The sequence below is a fragment of the Mustelus asterias genome, chromosome 15 (genome assembly GCF_964213995.1).
Source record: "Mustelus asterias chromosome 15, sMusAst1.hap1.1, whole genome shotgun sequence".
NCBI lineage: Eukaryota > Metazoa > Chordata > Chondrichthyes > Carcharhiniformes > Triakidae > Mustelus > Mustelus asterias.
Window position 1 is genome coordinate 21,393,159 of NC_135815.1, and position 20,892 is coordinate 21,414,050.

The 20,892-nt window shown below is 43.8% G+C and overlaps 1 protein-coding gene across 1 annotated transcript; it reads right to left on the reverse strand.

The window, feature by feature from the left end:
• Nucleotides 1-939: 939 nt before the first annotated feature.
• Nucleotides 940-20,516, reverse strand: opn3 (opsin 3). The gene is made up of 4 exons (XM_078229647.1): nucleotides 20,083-20,516; nucleotides 4,531-4,850; nucleotides 2,767-3,018; nucleotides 940-1,488 (listed from the first exon to the last, which is right to left on the reverse strand). The coding sequence occupies exons 1-4, from the start codon at nucleotides 20,390-20,392 to the stop codon at nucleotides 1,210-1,212; spliced, it is 1,161 nt and encodes a 386-aa protein (XP_078085773.1). The 5' UTR covers nucleotides 20,393-20,516; the 3' UTR covers nucleotides 940-1,209.
• Nucleotides 20,517-20,892: the final 376 nt, after the last annotated feature.

The following is a 20,892-nucleotide window of genomic DNA, read 5'->3' on the forward strand; positions in this document are numbered from 1 at the left end:
GATACTTATATTCTAACAGGGCTAGACAGGGCATCAAAGAATATTCCCAATGGTGGGGGAGTCTAGAACTAGGGCTCATAGTTTGAGGATAAGGGCTAAACCTTTTAGAACTGAGGTGAGGAGAGATTTCTTGACCCAGAGGATGGTGAATGTGTGGAATTCACTGCCACAGGATGTAGTTGAGACTAAAATGTCTGATTTCAAGAAGAAATTAGATATAGCTCTCAGGGCTAAAGGGATTGGGGGAAGTGGGGAAAATCAGGATATTGAATTCGCTGATCAGCCATGATCAAAATGAATGGCAGAGCAGACTCGAAGGGCCGAATGGCCTACTCCTACTTCCAGTTTCTATGGAGGTCCAGGTGTGGAATTTGAGGGACTGTATTGAGGCAAACTCTCCCAAGGAGAAGGAAGAGTTCAACCTCTCCAATTAACCATGGATGGAAGTGACTGAAAGCAGAAGCAAAACCAAAACCACACCCATTGTTGAGGCCACAGTCCCGTACACAGATGTAAATTATGCACCACCATTGGCTGAAGTCTTGGTACATGGAGAATCCTGTGAAAAAATGCTGAAAGTGCGATGCAGTTTGTTTCATTTATACCTGGTGCAAATCGCTCAGGTAAGGAACATCTCAAAAAAGTGCAGGAACAACCAGACCCATTCTCATTCCGTAACTGTGAGAAGCGTGGTCTTAAAAAAGTTTCTTCCACTGAAATGACAATGGTGGGGCAAGATTAGATTCAGTAAAATTCCTGGCTCAAACAAAAACGTTGAGAGTATTCTGAAATAATAAATAGGAATTATTATATCAGAACATTAGATGAGGTTTATTGCTTAGAATGCGGGTTTTCCCTATTATGTCACAAGGTAATACCACAAATGCTGATGATTCTTTCAAAATTCCCTTCTGACAGAACAACAGAAATCTGGGGGAATTCTGTGTTGAAACCTTGAGCACACACCACATTTAACATCTCAAATTTGAAAAAGTTTGACACTGTATATTACAGAAAATATTAAGAAAAATGACCTCACTTTTAAAGAACATAAATTTATCATTGCTTATCTTCAAGATGCAACTGCCAGAGACTACAGTAGCCACAGTGATCGGACTGTTATTTATAGGACACATTCTGCTTACAAAAAGAGAAAAGATTCCCCTGCAACATATATGACAGTATTCACTTTTTAAACTTATTTTCTCTTTATGCTCTTTCTGAATGTAATGGTCTCACTTGGATGATGTTCAGGTTGGTGGAGTCAAGTTCAGCAGTGCTATCCATATCCTGAGTTTCATCACTGGTCATGATAAATATTATCGAAGATGAACTAAAAGTCACTTTCTTTTTAGGCCGCTCCATAGCATCTTTGGACAAGTCGATAGGCCTTGGTTGGTCACTTTGGGCTTGAACAGCACGATCTTTTACTATCCACTTAATTTTCATTAGGCGAGAGCAAAACAATTGCATTAGGCACCATCGGTACTATAAAAGGGTCACAGAAAAAAGTATTTTAAGTTATTAGCCATATTACTACTTTCCACATTCTTTCTGTGAACAGCAAAATCTTGTCTTTCCCAATACTCTTCAGGACTTAATGAGTTTACATAATGAGTGACAGACACACACCTTGCCCAAGTCCAATGCCAGGAGGGTGGGAAAAAAAAAACGATTTCTGCTCCTGATTATTTGCCAGAAAACTCTGCCAGCAATGTCCAGACATTAGATTAGGCTGTGCATCACATCTATTTAGACTTAAAAACATGAACAACAGTCACTTGGATGAGACCCCAGTTTTTCAGACATACTCCCAACAATGAGTCAATTTCTTTAGTGAAAGATGTGGGGGGGGGGGGGGGGGAGAAGAGGGTGGTCCCAATTTGCCTCCTGAAATTGCCAACTCACACTGGGTATCTGTCTGGTACATCACTGCCATGGGTGAGCTTAGACAGGAAGGTCAGTCAGTTTGAGATGTGCCCAATGTTATCCTCATCTGAGCTGTCTTCTCCACCTCGCCAAACCCAAGTTGATTCCAGTTAGTGGAGTGTCAAGGTGAAAATCAATTTCAGAAGGTCAAGACAATGAAAGCCAATTGTCTCACCCCAAAACTGTTGAAGCTGCAGCTCAAGCCCACAGGGGAAGAGATAGCTGGCACCTAGGATGATTAATTAGTAGACTAACAGAGCTCTCCCATTAGCTAGGAACAGAGAGAAGAATCAAGGAACACAGCTTTTAGTTTACTCATCAGCGAGTAAAGATATGGGGAGTAAGGAAAACTTAACATTGAAGCAGAGTCCATCAAAATCAGAAGTTGGACTATAAAGTTAAATGAGCCTTCAAATACTATTTTACTACTTCTCACCATTCTTAGTTAGCCGAATCATGTCAAGATTTTATTACATCCATTACTTTATGCTCACTTGCTGCCTGCAAAGAAAAGCAGCCTAATTATGCACATCTAGCCTGGTCCCAACTGAGATTTCTTTGAAAGGAAGAGACAAATTCATGTGAGCAAGGGTCCTATTCTTACAACACACAAAATAGGATGATTTACTTTCCAATTTTGTAACCAGAAGTGCTAAGGCCCACTGCGAAATTATTTTTTGCCACTCTAGCTGAGATTATTAGCACAGGAAAAGACCAAGGTCAAGAGATGGAATCTTCATAATCTGTATGATAGACAGTCACTGCCTCAAACAACGGAGTTAATCAAATGAATGCAAAGTATTTAAGTTAGTGTTAAATTTAGGTGCTCCAACATACCTTTCTGCTCATGAAGATACAAATGAAATGATTATATGCTGTGCTTGACTTGGCAAGCAGTGAAAGAATGATGGTTACGGTGGGGGTAACAATGTTAGTGTAACCATACACCAGCATGAGGGACACCACTGCATATGGCACCCAACAAATTAAGAAGATGACGATCATGAAGAAACACATCTTTGCTACATTCCTGTCATGTGTTAACAGCCTGGCAAGTCGGAGTCTCCGAAGATCTTGGACGTTTCTACGCTGCAAAGACAAGAAGTGTCATAGCAGTTATACTTTGGAATGGACTAACCTGACAAATTTGTCATCTTATTATGCTCTGAGCCCTGCCCCATACCTCCTAGTACATCTAAAAAAAAAAATCACATAGGCAGCACTGGCATTTATTGGCAAATCTAAGTGCTTGGAGTGGCTTTCTTGGCCATTTCATAGGGCATAGTTAAGAGTCAACCATGTTACTGGGAGCCTGGAGTCTCACATGTCAGACTGGGTAAAGACAGCAGATATTCTTCCTTAAAAGATTAGTAAGTTAGATGACTTTTTAGTGAACCCAATGGGTTTCAAGGACAATCCAGTATTTAAACGTCACAATTACTAATGTTTTTTTTATTCCAAGTTTATCAACTGAATTTAAATTCCCCAACTCCGATGGGATTTCAATTTAGGTCTCTGAATTATTAGTCCAGACCTCCCCATCTGTGGACGTATCAAGAATATACACATTTTTTGATTAATTCCACAGGTTCCGGCCTGAATTCCTGCCTTACCCACTTTATCCAGAAAAGCATGTCAGGTCTGATCCAAGACAGTACACAAATGTCAAACAATCCAAACATAGGGCTTAAAACAACTGATCGAATGGGACGGGGAGACAAGTTGATTCCTCCCCTACCCCCCCACATACACAGGGTGGCACGGTGACAGTGGTATAAATACTACCGCCTTAGTGCCAGGGACCCAGGTTCGATTCCCAGCTTGGGTCACTGTGTGTGCAGAGTCTGTATATTCTCGCCATGTCTGCGTGGGTTTCCTCCAGGTGCTCCGGTTTCCTCCCAGTCTGAAAAATGTGGTTAGGTGCATTGGGCCATGCTAAATTCTCCCTCAGTGTACCTGAACAGGCACCGGAATGTGGCGAGGGGATTTTCACAGTAACTTCACTGCAGTGTTAATACAAGCCTACTTGTGACAATAATAAATAAAAACTTAAAACATTCCAATTCTGGAATACAGAGACCAATTACAGGCCAATCCCCAATAGCTGCCTATCGAAGAAATGAACAAAAAAAAAACAACTCTTAATTCTGCCAATCTGGCTCAATCTTACCACAGAAACACATGTATCAGGCATTCTAAAGAAATGCAGCACAACATGCTGATGTTTAACTAAGTACATCACGGACAGTCAATCAATTGATCTGGTGTACAACTTATAATTCTAGTTAACCCCTGAATAAAATAAAGGGATTTCACAAGGGTAAACAGACATGGAGTTTGTTACACTGACGTTGCCATATTGCAAATGAAGACTCATCTTCATTAAAAATATTGTTGCCTTGTCACTATGTACCATCATAGGCCCCGATATTGTCAGGACCTTTGACTGCATATTTGACTCCTTCCACCCCACCCTGGAAGGAGGCATTATTGAACTTTCCCCCTGAGATTGACCAACACCGAGGCAGCTGAGTGTTTACCTTGACGCACCCTTACATACTTCCTATCTTCAAAGTGTAAATTGTAACTGGTTTTACCTACCATCCTCGTACTCCATAAAATATTTCCGTAACAGAAGGCTATGACACCTACAGGGAAAAGCAGGCAGCTCAGGAATAAAAGGAGGACAAATGAGGTATCACTGGGGTTTCTGGGGTCCCAGTTCACCGAGCAGCCCAGTCTATGTTGCTCCAGAGTGTATTTGTTCCAGCCAAGTAATGGTGCTCCAGTCCAGGCCAGTGAGTAAAGCCATACGTACGTGATTATGCGCCAAGCCCAGGTAAAGCCCATCGCTGTTGCACTCACCACCCGGAGGTAACGCTCATATGCTATGGCTGCTAGTGTCATTATTGACGAAATTCCTGAGAAGTTAAGTGACATATAGACACAGTAAATTAATCTAGTGTAGATTATCCGCAACTTTTAAACTGACATCAACCAACATCTACTTATTCACTCCTTCCGAAACTCAACAGGCACAAGAGTTTCAGTCCCAACCTAAGTTTATGTTAACTACATCGAGGAGTTCCGGGTGGCACAGTGGTTAGCACTGCTGCCTCACAGTTCCAGGGACCTGGGTTCAATTCCCGGCTTGGGTCACTGTCTGTGTGGAGTTTGTACGTTCTCCCCGTGTTTGTGTGGGTTTCCTCGGGGTGCTCTTGTTTCCTCCCACAGTCCAAAGATGTGCAGGTTAGATGCATTGGCCATGCTAAATTGCCCTTTAGTGTCCCAGGATGTGTAGGTTAGAGGGATTAGCAGAGTGGGGTTACAGGGATAGGGCTTGGGTGGAATTGTTGTCGGTGCAGACTCAATGAGCCGAATGGCTTCTTTTGCACTGTTGGTTCTATGATTCTGAGTGGACGTTGTAAATCTTCCTCCTCCCTACACAGTAATGCAAGAGAGACTCTTCCCCATATAGTCATCCAAATTATACCCCCCCAGCCCATCGCCAAGCCTTCAGTGAGTGTTTACAGTTTCCAGAAAACAAGCATTCCTTTTTGTTAGTGGGACAAAATAAAAACATTAAGGCCTTTTGGAAAAAAAAATGCAACCTCTTAAATGAGGCCTTTTTGTTTGGCATCACAAGTCAAATGTGAAAATTTGCTGACTTAGAATTCCAAAAATAAACAAAACAAAAATCAGTTTACTTTTGAGAGTTGCTGGATCTAGACTGCTCACGTCATTGTGAGCACTGATTGTACAATACTGAGCAGCTCACATCCATGACCTGCCACGTTCTCAAGGCAAGAGCAATAAATGCTGGCAAGGCCACATCGATAACTTTTAGAGAAGAAACATCTTTTTTTTTTTAAAATGTTGTACAGGTTGCTGTGTCAAGTGAGATTTTCTTTGGAGTTAATATTTACGCATGATGACTTCACATCATATCAGTCAGCTCAGTTGGTGCAGGAAGAGAAAGAGACCCCTCTTCTCTTGCTCCCCCACCCCATAGTTACTATTTTTAAAAAAATCATTAGAACAAAGAACAATACAGCACAGGAACAGGCGCTTCAGCCCTCCAAGCCTGCACCGACCATGCTGCCCGACTTAACTAAAACCCCCTATCCTTCCAGGAATCATATCCCTCTATTCCCATCCTATTCATGTATTTGTCAAGATGCCCCTTAAAAGTCACTACCGTATCCACTTCCACTACCTCCCCCCCACAGCGAATTCCACTATTCGGTGTAAAAAAATCTGCCTCATACATTAGCTCGTAACTTGAAGCTGCCTCTGTTCTCAGTGTAACAAGTGAAAGGGAGTCACTTATGTCCAAGTTATAAGATTGGAGGGAGAGCAGCTCAGAGGAACCTATTTGATTCAGAGTTTCTTTTCTGTTGAATCTGATATGCAAAAGGAATAATGCAGTCCACCACTAGAGGATGCATTAGTCCAGTTGCTGTCTCAGTGTCCAATTTAGCTCTGCACTCCCACTGTTTTTAAACATCAAGAAATGCATTATATGGAAAGATTTGTCAAGACAAAGTTACTACAATGTCAGCACCCTATCACATGGACAATACAAAGTTAGAAAAATAAAAAACAGGCAAGATTTCTATAGTTTGACACGTTGCAAGAACCAGCATGCCTATGTACTTCAAAACTACTCCAGAGTATATTGGAAGCAAAATTCTGGAAATGTTCATAAATTCATCAGCATCTACAAAGGGATAGTTTAGCATTTCAGGTATAAACCTACCCGAGCTCAAATGTAGGGGAGTCCTTGAAGACAGAAAATGAAAGGACAAAAACGGAAATAATAGATCATCATTGCCAATTTCTTTTTTTAAAAAAGTATTTCAAATCAATGGCATTTAAAGTTCAGAATTATTTTTCCATTTTCCTGTTCATGAAAAGGTTATGTCCAGGAATGTAACTGTAACTTGCACTTTGATCCTGATAAGAGTTCAAAAGTACGGAAATGGACAGCAAATCTATATTGAATCTGGAAGGATTGAATTTGGCATTTTACAGTCTTCCAGACTGACCAGTGTAGTTCAACTTTTCATATCACAAACACCGTCTCCATGTTCTTAAAAAGAGAACAGGAAGCAATCTATTCTCCCTGACAACTTTGTCTGCAGGAAGTGTCCAGTTGCAGCTCCTCACAAACTGCATTGTTCGGTTGGAGCGGCAGGTGGATGCACTGCGGAGCATACAGGAGGCAGAGAGTGTGATAGACACTAGTTACAGGGAGGTTGTCACACCACAGGTTCTCAGGTAGATGGGTGACTGCCAGGAGAGGCAGGCAGGTAGTGCAGGAGTCTCCTGTGTCTATTCCCCTTTCAAACAGGTATACCATTTTGGATGCTGTTGAGGGGGATAGCCTGACGGGGAAATACCAGCAGCAGCCAGGCCTGTGACACCACAGCTGGTTCTGCTGTGAGACAGGGTCGGGCAAAGAGCAAGCGAGCAGTAGTAATAGGGGACACGCTAGTTAGAGGCACGAGCAGGCATTTCTGTGGCTGCAATCGAGACTCCAGGATGGTGTGTTGCCTCCCTGGTGCTAGAGTCAAGGACGCCTGAGCGATTGCAGGACATTCTTAAGGGGGGGGTGAGCAGCCAGAGGTCGTTGTACACATTGGTGCCAACGACATAGGTAGGAAAAAGGATGAGGTCCTGAAATGTGAATATAGAGAGTTAGGCAGAAGGCTAACATGCAGGACCTCGAAGGTAGTAATTTCAGGACTACTACCGGTGCCACATGCTAGTGAGATTAGGAATAGGAGGATTAGGCAGATGAATGCCTGGCTTGAGAACTGGTGCAGGGGGCAGGGATTTAGATTTTTGGATCATTGGGATCTTTTCTGGGGAAGGGCTGATCTGTTCAAGAGGGATGGGTTACATTTGAACTGGAGGGGGACTAACATCCTGGCGGGGAGATTTGCTAGAGCCACTCGGGAGGGTTTAAACTAGTTTGGCAGGGGGGGTGGAGACAGTAGGGAGACAGAAAAGAAGTTTGAGGACAGCACAGAAGTTAAAGAGAGCACAGTAATTAGTAAAGGCAGTGTCAGTAAGCATAGTACCACACAGATCAGACAGAAGCAAGACAGAGAGCAAGGGAAGTTCAGATTAAACTGCATTTATTTCAATGCAAAAGGCCTGACGGGCCTGGGATATTATAGCAATTACTGAAACATGGCTAAGGGAGGGACAGGACTGGCAGCTTAATGTTACAGAGTACAGATGCTATAGGAAAGATAGAACAGGAGGTAAGAGAGGAGGGGAGTTGCACTTTTGATTAGGGAAAGCATCACGGCAGTACTGAGAGGGGATATATCAGAGGGTTCAGCCACTGAGTCTACATGGGTAGAACTGAGAAATAAGAAGGGGGAAATCACTTTGATAGGGTTGTATTATAGGCCCCCAAATAGTCAGCAGGAAATTGAGGTGCAAATATGTAAGGATATTACAGATAGCTCCAAGAAAAATAGGGTGGTAATAGTCGGAGATTTTAATTTTCCCAACGTTGACTGGGAAGGCCATAGTATGAGGGGATTGGATGGAGAGAAATTTGTTGTGTATTCAGGAGGAATTTCTCATTCAGTATGTGGATGGCCCGACTAGAGAGGGGGCAAAACTTGACCTCCTCTTGGGAAATAAGGAAGAGTTTTAAGATAGCTATGGAGAATGATAGGTCTGTCCCAAAAGTTAAAATTCTAAATTGGGGCAAGGCCAACTTTGATGGTATCAGGCAGGAACTTTCAAAAGTTAATTGGGGGAGTCTGTGGAAAGGCAAAGGGATGTCTGGTAAGTGGCATGCTTTCAAAAGTGTGTTAACCAGGGTTCAGGGTAAACACATTCCTCTTAGTGAAGGGCAAGGCTGGCAGAAGTCAGGAACCCTGGGTGACTCAGGATATTGAGGCCCTGGTCAAGAAAAAGAAAGAGGCATATGACGTGCATAGGCAGCTGGGATCAAGTGGATCTCTTGGAGTATAGGGGGTGTAGGATAGAGGTAAGAGAAATCAGGAGGGCAAAAAGGGACATGAAATTGTTTTGGCAGATAAGTCAAAGGAGAATCCAAAGAGCTTCTACAAATATATAAAGGGCAAAAGAGTAACAAGGGAGAGAGTAGGGCCTCTTAAGGATCAACAAGGTCATCTATGTGCAGATCCACAAGAGATGGGTGAGATCCTAAATGAATATTTCTCATCAGTATTTAATGTTGAGAAAAGCATGGATGTTAGGGAACTTGGGGAAATAAATAGTGATGTCTTGAGGAGTGTACATATTACAGAGGTGGTGGTGCTGGAAGTCTTAAAGCCCATCAAGGTAGATAAATGCCCGGGACCTGATGAAGTATATCCCAGGACGTTGTGGGAGGCTAGGGACGAAATTGCAGATCTCCTAGCCGAGATATTTGAATCGATAGTCACAGGTGAGGTGCCTGAAGATTGGAGTGGCAAATGTTGTGCCTTTGTTTAAAAAGGGCTGCAGGGAAAAGCCTGGGAACTACAGGCCAGTGAGCCTCACATCTGTGGTGGGTAAATTGTTGGAAGGTATTTTGAGACACAGGATTTACAGGCATTTAGAGATGCAAGGACTGATTAGGGACAGTCAGCATGGCTTTGAGAGTGGAAAATCATGTCTCAAATTTAATTGAGTTTTTTGAAGTGGGAACCAAGAAGGTAGATGAGGGCAGTGCAGTTGATGTTGTCTACATGGACTTTAGCAAGGCCTTTGACAAGGTACCGCATGGTAGGTTGTTGGACAAGGTTAAATCTCACGGGATCAAGGGTGAGGTATCTAAATGGATACAAAATTGGCTTCTTGACAGAAGCTAGAGGGTGGTTGTAGGGAATTATTTTTCAAACTGGAGGCCTGTGACCAGCAGTGTGCCTCAGGGATCAGTGGTGGGTCCACTGTTATTTGTCATTTATATTAATGATTTGAATGAGAATATAGGAGGCATGGTTAGTAAGTTTGCAGAAGACACTAAGGATGGTGGCATAGTAGACAGTGAAGAAAGTTATCTCCCAAATTGCAATGGGATCTTGATCAATTGGGCCAGTGGGCTGACGAATGGCAGGTGGAGTTTTAGACAAATGCGAGGTGACGCATTTTGGTAGATTGAACCAGGGCAGGACTTACTCAGTTAATGGTAAGGCATTGGGGAGAGTTACAGAACAAAGAGATCTAGGGGTACATGTTCATAGCTCCTTGAAAGTGGAGTCACAGGTGGACAGTGGCGAAGAAGGCATTTGGCATGCTTGGTTTCATTGGTCAGAACATTGAATACAGGAGTTGGAATGTCTTGTTGAAGTTGTACAAGACATTGGTAAGGCCACACTTGGAATACTGTGTGCAATTCTGGTCACCCTATTATAGAAAGGATATTATTAAACTAGAGTGTAGAAAAGATTTACTTGGATGTTACCAGGATTGAGTTATGAGGCGCTGAATAGACTGGGACTTTTTTCCCTGGAGTGTAGGAGGCTGAGGGGTGATCTTAGAGGTCTATAAAATAATGAGGGGCATAGTTCAGCTAGATAGTCAATTTCTTTTCCTGAAGGTAGAAGAGTCTAAAACTAGAGGGCATAGGTTTATGGTGAGAGCGGAGAGATACAAAAGTGAGCAGAGGGGCAATTTTTTTTCACAGAGGGTGGTGAGTGTCTGGGGAACAAGCTGCCAGAGGTAGTAGAAGAAAGCGGGTACAATTTTGTCTTTTAAAAAGCATTTAGATAGTTACATGGGTACAATGGGTGTGGAGGGATATGGGCCAGGTGCAGGCAATTGGGATTAGCTTAGGGGTTTAAAAAAAAGGGCGGCATGGACAAGTTGGGCCGAAGGGCCCGTTTCCATGCTGTAAACCTCTGACTGCATCTGGAGTACTGCGTTTGGGTTAAAGTGTAGTTTAAAGTTTATTTATTAGTGTCACAAGTAAGCATACATTAACACTGCAATGAAGTTACTGTGGAAATCCCCTAGTTTAGTCTCCACATTAAAAAAAGGATATACTTGCATTAGAGGCAGTACGGCGAAGGTTCACTCAATTGGCACCTGGGTTGAAGGGGTTGTCTTATGATGAGAGGCTGAGTAAATTGGGCTTATATTCTCTGGAATTAAGAGTGAGAGGCAATCTCATTGAAACATACAAAATGTTAAAGGGATTTGATAGGGTGGACGGTAACAGATTGTTTCCATTGGTCAGGGAATTAAAAATTCATGGGTGGAGGGAAGCTAAGAGTCTCAGGATAAGGGACTGATCATTTAGGACGGAGGAGGGGAAATTACTTCACTCAAAAGGGTTCCGAGTCTTTGGACTTCTTTACCATAGAGGGTGGTCAATGGTTATGGGTCATTAAGGGATTATGGCAGGCGGGTGGGAAAATTGAGTTCGAACCCAAGATCATTAGACAGGTCGTACGTGGAAATCTCCTAGTTTAGTGTCCACATTAAAACAAGGATATACTTGCATTGGAGGCAGTACGGCAAAGGTTCACTCAATTGGCACCTGGGTTGCAGGGGTTGTCTTATGATGAGAGGCTGAGTAAATTGGGCTTATATTCTCTGGAATTAAGAATGAGGGGTGATCTCATTGAAACATACAAAATGTTAAAGGGATACTCCTGTTTCTATTTCTTGTGGTTAGTTTGCATTTCACCAAGACAGATATGGAGCAGACAATGTTATGAGCTTGGGGTGGGGGGGTGGTGAAAGGGAGAGAAATGTAACCCTATCAGAATTAAGTGGTGAGGAAAGTCAGCTCAGTTGGGAAGTATGTAAAAGTTCTGACTTAATTTGCAGGCAGGAAAATTGATGTAATTTAGGGCTAGAGGCACATTTGGGTGCTGCCAGGAACATAAATTGGCTGAAATTGAGCCAGAGAATATTTCAGTTCATCACCATTTTAATGTTGGGCAGGCAATTGCGAATCCTAGTTGCAACGTTAGAAATAAATTAACATTTAAAGACTGATATTGATTTTATGTGGAATAGTTACCATTAAAATAAAGTTTACAATTGCTTTAAGCTATAACATACCAATGCCATGACAAATATCTAGTTCATGATTTATGCTAATATTTTGAGTCATGTTTAGTTTTGGAAAAATTGTTGAAGGTAACTAAAGTTCTGGGCTTCATAGATTGCCAGAACACAAAAGATAGTTAGTTCAGAGGTTACCAATGTTTGTTTGAGAAAGGAAGAGATGAAACTGGAAAACAGCTGGTGGGCCCACTCAGCTGGACAACTGGGCCCATGACCTCTGTATCGTGGGCAGGACTTTCCAGACATGCTCGCCCCGAAACAGGAAAAATCCCACCCAAGGCCAATGGACATTTCCATGGTCCGTCGCCTCTCACCTGCTACGATTCCCGTGACGGGTGGGAAAATTCACCCCTGTAAGTGCAGTCCTGAGAAACACTTTGTTTTGGGAACCCTGAAGGGTTACATCATCATTTACTTGGTGGAGCTTAAAATGGTGTTAGAACAAAGAACAAAGAACAATACAGCACAGGAACAGGCCCTTCGGCCCTCCAAGCCCGTGCCGCTCCCCGGTCCAGGATTGAATCCTGAATCCAGGATCCCCGCCCAATTTTCCAGCCTATCTACATCCTAATATCCTATCCACCGAGCTGTCCCTCACAGCTACGATGCTTTGTTCATCACAACCTATTAACTCACCCCCACCCCCCCCCATTCCAGACCATGTGATCTCCAGGGAGAGGCGAAAACCCAGAGTGAAAACCCCAGGGCCAATATGGGGAAAAAAAAAATCTGGGAAATTCCTCTCCGACCCCCTGTGGTGATCGAAACGAGTCCAGGAGATCACACTGGCCCTGATCAGAAAATGCTTCCCAACCCTATTTATTTCCACTTATGGTTATGGTTCCAATTGACGAGTTCTGTAGCAAGGAAGAGCTGGATACCAAAAAGAGGTACTGTTGTTGGAAGGTTCCATGTAGCTGGGGCTCATTGAAGGCCTGGGAACCATTCAATGAGTTCGGGCTGAGAAGGCAGCTGAAGATCACTGATTCAACACTGGAGATAGAACTCAGAAAAGCCTTGGGAGCCATTTATAGCTCGGTATAACTGTTGAGTTTGGAGGAACCCAAGGACAATGCCAGCTTAGCGAATCTAGTCATCTGCAAAAGAGGTGTAAATGTGCCAGTAATTTGAGGCAGGAGTGCAGCTTTGTGAAACAGTCTCAGGAGGAGAGATTGAACAGTTATTGAGGCAGTCCAGCTAGGAAGGAGTTCAGGTAAAAGCAAATTACTGCAGATGAGAAAATGCTGGAAAATCTCAGCAGGTCTGGCAGCATCTGCAAGGAGGGGAAAGAGCTGACGGTCCGAGTCCAGACGACCCTTTGTCAAAGCTTTGACAAAGGGTCGTCTGGACTAGAAACGTCAGCTCTTTTCTCTCCTTACAGATGCTGCCAGACCTGCTGAGATTTTCCAGCATTTTCTCTTTTGGTTAAGGAATTCAGATGCCAGATTTTCAACAATGAAGTGGAAATCTCTCCTGAGAGAGACACAATGTTATCATATTAAATTCACAGTGGTCACTGACATCTCGGTGGGTTGCTGAAGGGAACCCATCTTGGTCAAATTTGCCACTTAATGTGCAGTATGGTGCATTTGACCACGCTTTGATTCTTAATTCATATTTGCCTCACTAATTCTGAATGTTAAGAGTATAAGATATTGTGGGGTATTTTACTTTTCCGAATTTAGTGTAGAGTTTATTTTGTTTGTTTAAAAACAGTGGAATCTTGTGGCTTTATTCTCCGAGTGGGATTTCAATGTGGAGAGAGGCCTGCAGAGGATAAAAGATGGAAGGTGAAAGAACTAGAAAACCCCAAAAATGCCACTCCTTTACTGAGTACATTGCATCTGGTCATCATTAAATCTGCTCTGCCCCCTCTGTCCTTCCTAACACCTGTTAAACAGAGTAGGATACCATATTCTATAAAGCTCAAGTTACACACAACTTCCCTGCTTGTGTATACAATACCTCAATTTATGGAATTCTATGTTTGCTAATTACTCAGTCAACATGCCAAGCCATTGCCAACGCCAAGCCACCTTCAAAAGGTCTATTCATATGTGCCCCAGGTCCCTTGTGATGTTAGTGTGTACCTTTAAGAGATTTGTTTAAAATCATGCTCACAGCCTTAGGTGATGTCATTGTTGAGAAGGAGGGGAAAAAAACTATGGGCAGGTCAAAGAACAAAGAAAAGTACAGCACAGGAACAGGCCCTTCAGCCCTCCAAGCCTGTGCCAATGATGCCCTAACTAAAAATAAACCTTCTGCCCTTAGTCCATATCCCTGTCTATTCACGTACCCATCCAGATGCCTCTTAACTTTTGCTAATGTGTCCGCTTCCACCACCTCCTCTGGCAGCACGTTCCAGGCACCCACCACTCAGATGACAAGGATTGATTTTCAATTTCAACTTTGGAGCTGCAAGTTGGAGTTGGGTTTTAGAAGGGATAGCAAGCTAAAGAGAAGTGTTTTCCCTCTCTCCCCTGTTGGTTTCCTGAAGATGAAAATCTGTTGTTCTTGGGGGCTGGACTAGAGTCTCTCTGGTGCTTTGGGAAGCGGTCATGTCTTCAAACTGTGAATCTAGAGAATTGCAGACTTCAGCCACGGGACTCAAATTTCCACCATCATGTGAGCAATAGTCTGTGCTGTGTTAAACCTATGAGAAGGGTTTTTGTTTCAATTGTAACACATTAGAGATATTCATTGAGTTATACATTATAGTGGTTGTTTTGTTTCTTGTTTGTAATTGATAAAAGTTCTTGTTATACACGTTAACTATATTCTTAAATAATGTTTGTTTGATAAAGGTTCCCTCGTGGGTCACTTGAATCATACCTGAAGTGAACCATATCATGCTTATCCTAGCCAAATTCAAAAAACTTATGATTCAGGCGGGCTTTGTAAAACACTTGATTTTCTGACCTGATCCATAATACCCTTCATCTCTGTAAACTCCTTAGAACAGTTTCATTAAGTCTATATTGCCTCTCCCTAGTTTTTCTGCCAAAATCACCTCACACCTCAAATTTAACCTGCCACATTTCTGCCCAGTCACTATGTGCTGTTGTTGTGGATTATCATCCTGATACCCTCCATCTCTGGTATCATCGACAAAACTGAAGTTTGGATGTTCAAATACCCAAGTCATTTTATATAATCAAAGGAGTGGTCCTGGGGAGATACCTCTGTCTACCTTCCTCCAGTCTCTCAAAAGTACCATTCACCACAACTCACTTTTCTGTCCTTAACCTAACTTCTTTGTCCAGCTGACAATGACCCTCCCACAAGTCTCAGATTTCTCACCGAGTCTTGTGGTATTCTCTCAAATGTGATCTTCAAATCCATACTGATGACATTGAATACTTTTTGATGGAGAATGCAGTCAATTAGAACAGCCAAATATTCCGCAGTTTCCAAATACACACTGGCTCTCCTTAATGAAGTCAAACCACTCCAAATGCATACTAATGTTTTCTCCATTTATTATTTTTCAGATCTTTACCCACCCAACATCATTTAACTGACTGGCTGGTCTTTCAGTAGGACCTTCCTTGGACCCTCTCTCGAACAAGGGCATCACATTTGTCACTCAAATCCTCTGGTATCTCCCCAATATGAAGGGAAGATCGGCAGATCATGGCAATCCCATCTCCCACTGCCCTTAGCAACCTGGAACACCAGCATTTGGACCAGATGGTATCACCACTCAAGCACCGACAGCCTGTCCAGGCCATCTTGCCCCATCAACTTTCAACCATACCGTTACCTCTACCATCTTTCTTTCCACTGATATTTTGCCAGCTTTCACTTCCTCAGTAAACGTCATTTTCTAACCTTGCACCTCCAAACATATAATCATTGTCCTGAATAGAACCTGCCCCGCTTCTTAGTCTTGTGTCAGCAAAAGATTTTTATGTTCCCTTGAAGGTTAACTGCCATTCAATTCTCACTATACTAGATTACTTTCCTCTCTTATTGTATCTGACCTGGTTCTTGCTTGGTACCCACAGGAGTCAGCTGGTTTCTGATCCAGTCAGGAAGTAGCTAAACGCCTGTTTGAGCATGCAATGACCTTTAGTCTGCAATAATCACCACCAACAGCAGCTAAGTTTCTTTTTCCCCGCTGAATTGTATTTTCTATATGCATGCAATGACCAAATGTATTGCAATATGACCTGCACAAACTACCAGAAACAAGAACAGCTGTTATTTCATTTAATGTGGAATGTGCACAATTCCCCATCAAGAAATATTGTATCCCAAACACTGTCGCTGGGCTGCCGAAGGAAGGTGCATGCTCCTCGTACCTGGGGGTTAATTAAACATGGCATGGGCTCTTTGAAGGAGGATGGATGACTCCCATGAGACATGCCCAGTGAGACCGGTGCATAATGCCACACCTTACCCCACTGAAACCAGCTGGGTAGGTACTTGGGGCAGGTCAGTGGAGAGAGACGTCATTGTAAATCCCTGAGACATAAAGCTTCAGAACTTTTCCACTGGCTTCATAATGAAGAACAGCAACATCCAACAGAAGGTCAAAAAAGTGGAGATTAGTGACTGTAGCAATCATCTCTTTCCAAAGCAAGCTCAACCACTCTTCCTTCCTATTGGAATATGCACTGGCCCTGCACTCAACCCGGGATCACCTAGATAACAAGGACACCCATGTCAGACTCCTATTTATTGACTACAGCTCAGCCTTCAACACCACTATTCCCACAAAACTCATCTCCAAACTCTGTGGCCTGGGCCTCGGCACCTCCCTCTGTGACTGGACCCTGAACTTCTTAACTCACAGACCACAACCAGTAGGGATAGGCAATAACACCTCCTCCACGATCATCCTCAACACCGGTGCCCCACAAGGCTGTGTTCTCAGCCCCCTGCTCTACTCCTTATACACCTATGACTGTGTGGCCAAATTCCCCTCCAATTCGATTTTCAAGTTTGCCCTCTTGTTAGGTCAAACCAAATAAACAAACTCAGATTAAGTCGGGACAAAGTAAAAAGGGGCAGCTCCCCAAAAGGAGGGGGAACAGCCCGAACAGAAATCAAAGTACAAAGGAAACTTAAAAACATCAAATTAAAATGTGATTGTCAGGGTCAATAATGCACCCCAACCCCTGCGGTGCCCAACGGGCGTGGAAGGCATCAACGGTGCCCGTGGACACCGCATGCTCCCTCTCCAGGGACACCCGGCCGTGAACGTAGCCGCGGTAGAGGGGAAGACAGTCAGGATGGACGGCCCCCTCGATCACGCGCTGCCTGGACCGGTAAATGGTGCGTTTCGCCAGGCCCAGGTTCACGAGGAGGTCGCCATCCCGACCCTCCCCTCTCCGCACCGGGTGTCCGTAGATCAGGAGCGTGGGACTGAAGTGCAAACAAAACATCAATAAAAGGTTCTTTCGGAAAACATAAAGGGAGTGCAGCCTAAGACACACAACATAGACATGGTCCACGGACTCCACAAGGCCACAGAAAGGGCAGTTGTGGTGATATAAACAGGGCCTAGTTTTAAGGCTGATAAAATTGGATATCCTAAATTAAAGAATTAGGCACATTGAAATCAAACACAGTCAAACCGCAGGCAGGCCAATTGTACAATACACAAATGTGTCTGGCCCTGACCCATCAACCACCCATCAAAGGTCGTTACACTCTACTTGAGACTTAGCAGGAGATCATGGCACCTCATTGAAATGCATCGGTCTATTGTTAGAAGCCCAGATCGGGCCAGACTTTCTGTCACCAAGAGATCCTGTAGAAACCTTACCTGATAACAAGTTTAACAACATGGAGATGGACACCTGGGGGCAGACCCTGGTGTCCTGTCAGGCAGACATCAAGAAACCCACTGGGTATTGGAACCCCCTCCTGGGACCTCATTGGCCAGAAGCCAGAGAAGTTTCTGGAAAGGCAAGCAGGCTGGGGATAAAGGGACACACTCAGAGGCACACAGGAGCGAAGACTCGACAGGGGAGACAGCCGTAACCATTCAGAAGACTGACCAGACAAGGAAGGAAGGAAGAAGCGGCCATCGAGACTCACCTTCGTGACAACAGACCAGAGGGACTCAGAATCGGGCCTGCAGTTTAACCAAGCCATCTTTACGGGTAGTATACTTGAATCTGCTGGGGTATCCTCTTGTTTTATGTGGGTAATTTAAGGGTTAATAGTGTTATTTAATAAACTTGTTGAATCTTTACTTGTGTTTGTCCTTTGTCCACCTTGCAAATAAGGGCACCGGGGTAAAACCTTGAAGTAAACAAACTGGTTGAAAGTATCTGAGAATTAACAGGTACAACACAGTCTTCGGAGCCCGTGAACCAGTGAATCCTACGGTTGTGCGGCACTGCTGCATGCATCACCCTCCATCCCAGGTCCCCGACGTAATTGGGGGAGATCCCTCCGTAGGAGGGACCTCCAGCTGGGACCTCTGCCGCCCGGCGGCAACAAGGCCTGCCAAGGTGTATCCAGGAGACCACCACCGTTGTGGGTCGGATCTCAAACAATGATGAGACAGAGTACAGGAATGAGATAGAGAATCTGGTGCGGCAACAATATTCTCTCCCTCAATGTCAACAAAAAGGAGATTGTCTTCTATTTCCAGAAGCGTAAAGGAAAACATGCTCCTGTCCACATCAATGGGGACGAAGTAGAAAGAGTCAAGAGCTTCAGGTTTTTGAGGTGTCCAGATCACCAACAACTTGTCCTATAGTTAGGAAAGCCCACCAATGCCTCTACTTTCTCAGAAGACTAAGGAAATTTGGCATATCGGCTACAACTCTCACCAACGTTTACTGATGCACCACAGAAAGCATTCTTTCTGGTTGTATCATAGCTTGGTATGGTTCCTGCTCTGCTCAAGACTGCAAGGAACTACAAAAGGTCATGAACGTAGCCCAATCCATCACGCAAACCAGCCTCCCATCCATTCACTCTGTCTACACTTCCCACTGCCTCAGCAAAGCAACCAGCATAATTAAAGGACCCCACACACCCTGGACATTTTCTCTTCCACCTTCGTCCGTTGGGAAAAAGATACAAAAGTCTGAGGTTACATACCAACTGACTCAAGAACAGCTTCTTCCCTGCTGCCAAACTTTTGAATGGACCTACCTTGCATTAAGTTGATCTTTCTCTACACCCTAGCTATGAATGTAACACTACATTCTGCACTCTCTCCTTTCCTTCTCTATGAAGTGTGCTTTGTCTGTATAGCACCAAGAAACAATACTTTTCACTGTATGTTAATACATGTGACAATAATAAATCAAATCAAATATATGTCTCAAATCACAAAAAACTGCATAGTCTGCTTCTAATTTTGCAGAATCAAGGCTTTCTTTACTGCAAAAAAGACTTTGTATAATAGCTCATTTTGACGTTTTTAACCACATTAAAAAGAACTAAAATCTAGCATGGACTCAATGGGCTGAATGGTGTTATGTAATCTTGGTTTGAAATGAAATAGGGAGTGAATGATCAGGTGGGCTGGCAGTATGCAGCTGCAACTCCCCTCCCCATCTCCCATCCCGTCTCTTGGGAGCTATTCAGAAAGACTACTCAGGGCAATAGTTTAGTTTCTTTAATAGTGTCACAAGCAGGCTTACATTAACACTGCAATGAAGCTACTGTGAAAATCCCCTAGTCACCACACTCTGGCACCTGTTCGGGTACACCGAGGAAAAAATTTAGCACGGCTAATGCACCTAACCAGCACATCTTTCGGACTATGGGAAGAAACTGGAACACCCAGAGGAAACACACACACAGACACAGGGAGAATGTGCAAACTCCACACAGAGAGTGACCCAAGCCGGGAATTGAACCCTGGTCCCTGGCGCTGTGAGGCAGCAGTGCTAACCACTGTGCAGGGAGAAAAATTCTTCTTCCCCACCCAAGGTACTGCCTGGCTTTTTCCAGCTATTACTTCACATTTGTTCCTGAATCATTCTGGGGGAGGACATCTTCTCAATTAGAGAACTTATTTACTGCATCACCCTTTGTGAAAATAACCCTAAGACAGTTGGGGGTGGGTGGGTGATAAGACTTCTTTATAACACCCAGAGGGTGATCAAATCTTTTTGGGATTTCACTCACCAAACAGACTGTTACTGAAACCGTCCCAGACACAAGCCGTGGAGCCCCAGATCCACCGTCCTTTCAGGCAGGAGATGAAGGTGAAGATAATTCCGAAGAGGGACAGCAGCAAGTCACTGAAGCTGATGTTCATCAGCAGCAGACTGGTGGGGGTCTTGAGCCTCTTGAATTTGCTGTAGAGGACTAACATCAGCAGGTTGTTGCAGAAGCCCAGCACGCCGATGGTGCCCACGATGGCTGCCAGAACTTTGTAGGTGAAGGGGCTGAAGATGATCTCCTCCCGGGAGTCGGTGCCGTTGGCTGGGTTCATCTCTGCCCGCTGCCCGGCTCCGGCATACTGCGGTACCGGCTCGGACAGCAACTCTGGGAGGGATTCAGCAAGTGGCAGTCCCTGTTAAGCGGCTCGGCGCGGCAGCGCCATTCAATTAAGAGAGGCAGATTTGGGATTCGGAGTGCTTTAGTGTCATTCTTTGTTAAAAAGCGTCATGCACTTTTACGTCACTGATGCGGTGGGGATGTCTCTGACTGCGAGGGTTGGCAAATTTGTCCAGGAAAGCCTGTATGGGGTGGAGAGGTCGTGTGTTTTAATTCTCTTAAATTGGGAATTGCTCACTTTTCAGTACTGCATTTAATTTGTAGATATCCTTAATCGATGAGATCTCCACATGAGCATTCACCTCACAAACTAAATACCTGCAATTGGTAAAGGGACGCTAATCGGTTAGCAATGAGTGTGCACTGATTGAAGCGATCAACTTCTGAAGGGCAGTCATTCTGAACATATTCCTGTCATTCTTCGATTTGATTTAT